Raw genomic sequence first — 3,609 nt, 5'->3', positions numbered from 1 at the left:
CCAAAGTACAGAGCAACGAGTTCGCAATCGATAATGTCGTTACGATCGTAGGCATCGCTATCGCGTATAACTTTCGAGATATTTTCCTTATCCTTAGCGGTTAACGCAATATCCTTGAAACGTGCCAATTTCGCATTAATTTTTCCTAATATCTTGGTCAACGAGATAACGAGTCGACTGATGCAATGCTCGAGCTCGAACATATTTTTCACTGTTTCCTTCGACATGGCCAGGCGAGCCGCGGATGTTTCCAGGCGTAATATCGTCAAGTTGTTGATTTTTCCAAAACGCACGGTCATATTTCCAATATCCAACGGGGCTGGAAAGGACGGTTCTCCGTTGATACTCTGCAGATACTTCAAGAGAACGTCTCGTTGCTCGACAAGCTGCCTCCACGTATCGGGCGACATCGAGACCTCCTTGCCATGACTATCTCCCAGAATAATATTCACGCGCGAGGAGCGCTCAAGAGTAACACATACATTAAGAAATTTGTATCCCGTCTTAGTCAAGGAATATTTTCGTTCTAGAATTCTAACTGAATTATTCGTATAACCGGCGTTACTATAACTCGACGCGATCGATCTGTCATCGTCGAGCGTCCTCTTTCTCCTTTTCGCGTCATCGCTCTCGTCGACTCGACACGTCTCGGAATCCTGCGAGCGTTCGATATCGTACATCTTTACGATCGAAGAGATCGCGCAATACTGTTCGTAAACGTTTCGTATCCTTAGCTCTATACACTATGCGAAAACTTCCGTGCCTCTTCCTCCTCCCTCTCCTCTTCTAAATCGTCCTCGCTCGAAAACATGTTCCTCATCTGAGCGAGTCTTTTCAAAAGAGCGCGCAATTGCTCTAACAATCCGTCCTTTGGACACACGATACCAAAAATCTCCGAATCAAGTTTACCGGCCATAGTTACACTTCTAGTAAATTCATTATATTTAAAGAACTGTCGTTTAACAAAAAAGTACAGATTACCGTCGATGTATCGAACGGCGGACGTTACAGCAGGTGGAATCCCAGGAAATATCACGTGCAACGAATTATGCCTGACGGCTATCATCGAGCAATCGTCGATCTCGGTCACGATCTCGTCGTTGTAGATCGCGAACGTTCGTCCCGCGTTAGTATTAATCACAGCATTAATTTTCGCATTAGGAGGAAGATTCATATCTTTCAATTTCCTCGGCCAACCCGGTACTAGTTCAAAACTCGGATATTCTATCATATAAACCGTATTGTCAACAAACAATACGAGTTGGCCCGAAGGTCGTCGATACGCACCCGCCAAACGCGTAAAATTATCGGGAAGAAAACGCAGATAGTCCGTCAGTAACAACGACCTACCGTAAGATTTTCCGTTTAGATCGACCGACCATAAGTAATGTCGATACGCCACATACATTCTATTTTCTAATACCAATACCGCATCAACGCGTCGCAACGCGCACAGATCCGCGGAATTCCCCGTATCGCGCGTCGCAATCGTGGTCGTCGTTACGGTCGTCGTAACTGGTCCCGCAATTTCGCTCTTATTTCTTAAACCGTATAAATTCTGAATGGCAAGAAAATCCGCCTCGCTCAATCGCACGGGAAAAGTCTTAGAGAGAACAAAAGCGTACATTATCGCATCTTTTAAAGGACTGTGATGTAATCCTAATGCGTGCGTCAACGTATGTAACAGATGAATCGTATCGTCAGGATTAACAGTTAACTCGATGTGCCACTTCTCCGCGCTATCCACGTGCACCTCTGACACTTCTGACGATGGTAAAAAAGCGTGAGCTAACACGTTTCCTGGTCCTTCCAGCAACGACGGACATATTCGGCCTTGATGCCGAGGATCTACAAACGTGTGAAAACCTTTCCGAAACGATATCACGATATCGGGATTCGTCGAATTGCGCTCGTACGTCAGCGACGAATTCGCAGCCCACATTTCGAACGCGACTTCAGTGACTCGTAAAACGCTCTCGCTCGCCAGATGAAAGTTCCAAGTAAGATGCGTCTTCGCCCATTTCCTCGGAGAATCGTCCAAGTCATTTAATATATCTTTGACACCGCATCGCGGTTTACGCATTTGTTCCAATGTAGCTTCGTTAAGAACACTATCACCAGGTATACGATAATACTCCTGAAAAAGCGCAATCGCGTGTCTCAGAGCCAACGTCGCGTTATCTGATATCGTTTGCACGTTATCGCCATCCAGATATCCGTAGGTTTGCAAAAACCGAATCGCCTCCTCGTCGCTGTCGGCGACGGAGTCGCGAATCGCTGCGATAACGGCTATCGCGCACGCGATCACGGCGATTCCATGAGCGGGCGTCATCGCGCGAGACAGAAGTCGAATCGACACTGCGCGTCACCGATCGAAATACGCGCGAACCGTTCGATCGATGTTGCCATCGGTCGCGAAAGGGCGAGGACCGACGCGATCCGAATCGCGAATCAGAAATTAAAATCGCTTTAATTTCTATTCTGTATCGCGTGAGATTATTCTCGTCGAACGAATCCAAATATAAGTAGCGCGATTACACACCAACGAATGACGATCTCACTAAAGATCCCATACGCAATATCATTAATAATACAAAATAGAGAACAAAAGTACACAATAGAGAACAAAAATAAAAGCATGACAACGATAAAATAGCAATAGAATAAAAAAACGAAGAAATAAACAATAGACTGACTAATCTTCTATCGCCGTTGCGGTCAGACTTCCCGTAGTCACGCGTAGCGAGCGCGAAAAATGACGGATCTGTTGTGCGGGTCGTTTCGGGGGTCGGTCAAGGAGTCGGCGGGAAGGAGGCGCTCACCACTTTGTTTGATAATCAATAAATTTTATTAAAACTTGATACAGATTGTCCTTTTTAATTCGGACCGCGACAGACGTGACGGCACGGCGAATCTCGACGAGTCGTCTCCTAGTATCGGTCTTCCGTTTTTATCCTGTTCCAGGCGGCCGGTCCTTGCCGTGTCATCAACATGTTCGTCAGCGTTCGCGGTATATTTCTGGGTCGCGCGGCGGTTTTCCGCGTAAGGGCCGCGCAACCCGGTTAGCAGTTGCTTCACGTGGAACGGTTATACAATATTTGCGCGATTAGCACGGTAGCGTTGGTAGTCGCTATCGCTTGATAAAATAATAATTCGTCGGATAAAGTATCGCTTGCCGCAATCCGCTTTGTCAGCGGTGAGCGTGATTGCGTTCTCGGCGCTCGCGACATCCCTCCTCCTTTGATGAAAGGGAACCATGGAGGGTTCGACTTCCATGTTTCCCTTATTTGGCGCTCGCGGCGTCCCTCCCCCCCCTTCGATGGAAGGTGATCTTACTTGTTAGTTTACATATGTTGTCGCGTAACTGTAATATAATCATATTGCTTATGACTAATATAATATAGCATCGTCGCGGCGCCTCTGTGCGGTCATCTCGCTTTTCTTTTGCTTTTTATTTTTGTTTTTGTTTGTGCGCCATGTTATTAATCCTATTATAGTTATCATTGCTACGCAGGTGCCTGTTCCTATAGAGTATACAGTGTATTTATTTTTGAGTAAGTTATAATCGCTATCTTCTAGAGTTTCTCTTATTTCTTCTAGACTTATGCT

The 3,609-nt window shown here is 46.0% G+C and overlaps 1 protein-coding gene across 1 annotated transcript; it reads right to left on the bottom strand.

The window, feature by feature from the left end:
• Positions 1-736: 736 nt before the first annotated feature.
• LOC105424818 (stromelysin-1-like) lies at positions 737-3,296 on the bottom strand. Its single transcript, XM_089073856.1, has one exon. It carries the CDS (start codon positions 2,330-2,332, stop codon positions 737-739), a length of 1,596 nt encoding a protein of 531 aa, XP_088929982.1. The 5' UTR covers positions 2,333-3,296.
• Positions 3,297-3,609: the final 313 nt, after the last annotated feature.

This window comes from Pogonomyrmex barbatus, unplaced genomic scaffold (assembly GCF_055798465.1).
Source record: "Pogonomyrmex barbatus isolate J1 unplaced genomic scaffold, ASM5579846v1 scaffold16, whole genome shotgun sequence".
NCBI lineage: Eukaryota > Metazoa > Arthropoda > Insecta > Hymenoptera > Formicidae > Pogonomyrmex > Pogonomyrmex barbatus.
Note: the sequence above shows the minus strand (reverse complement) of the source record. Positions and strands in the feature narration are given on the sequence as shown.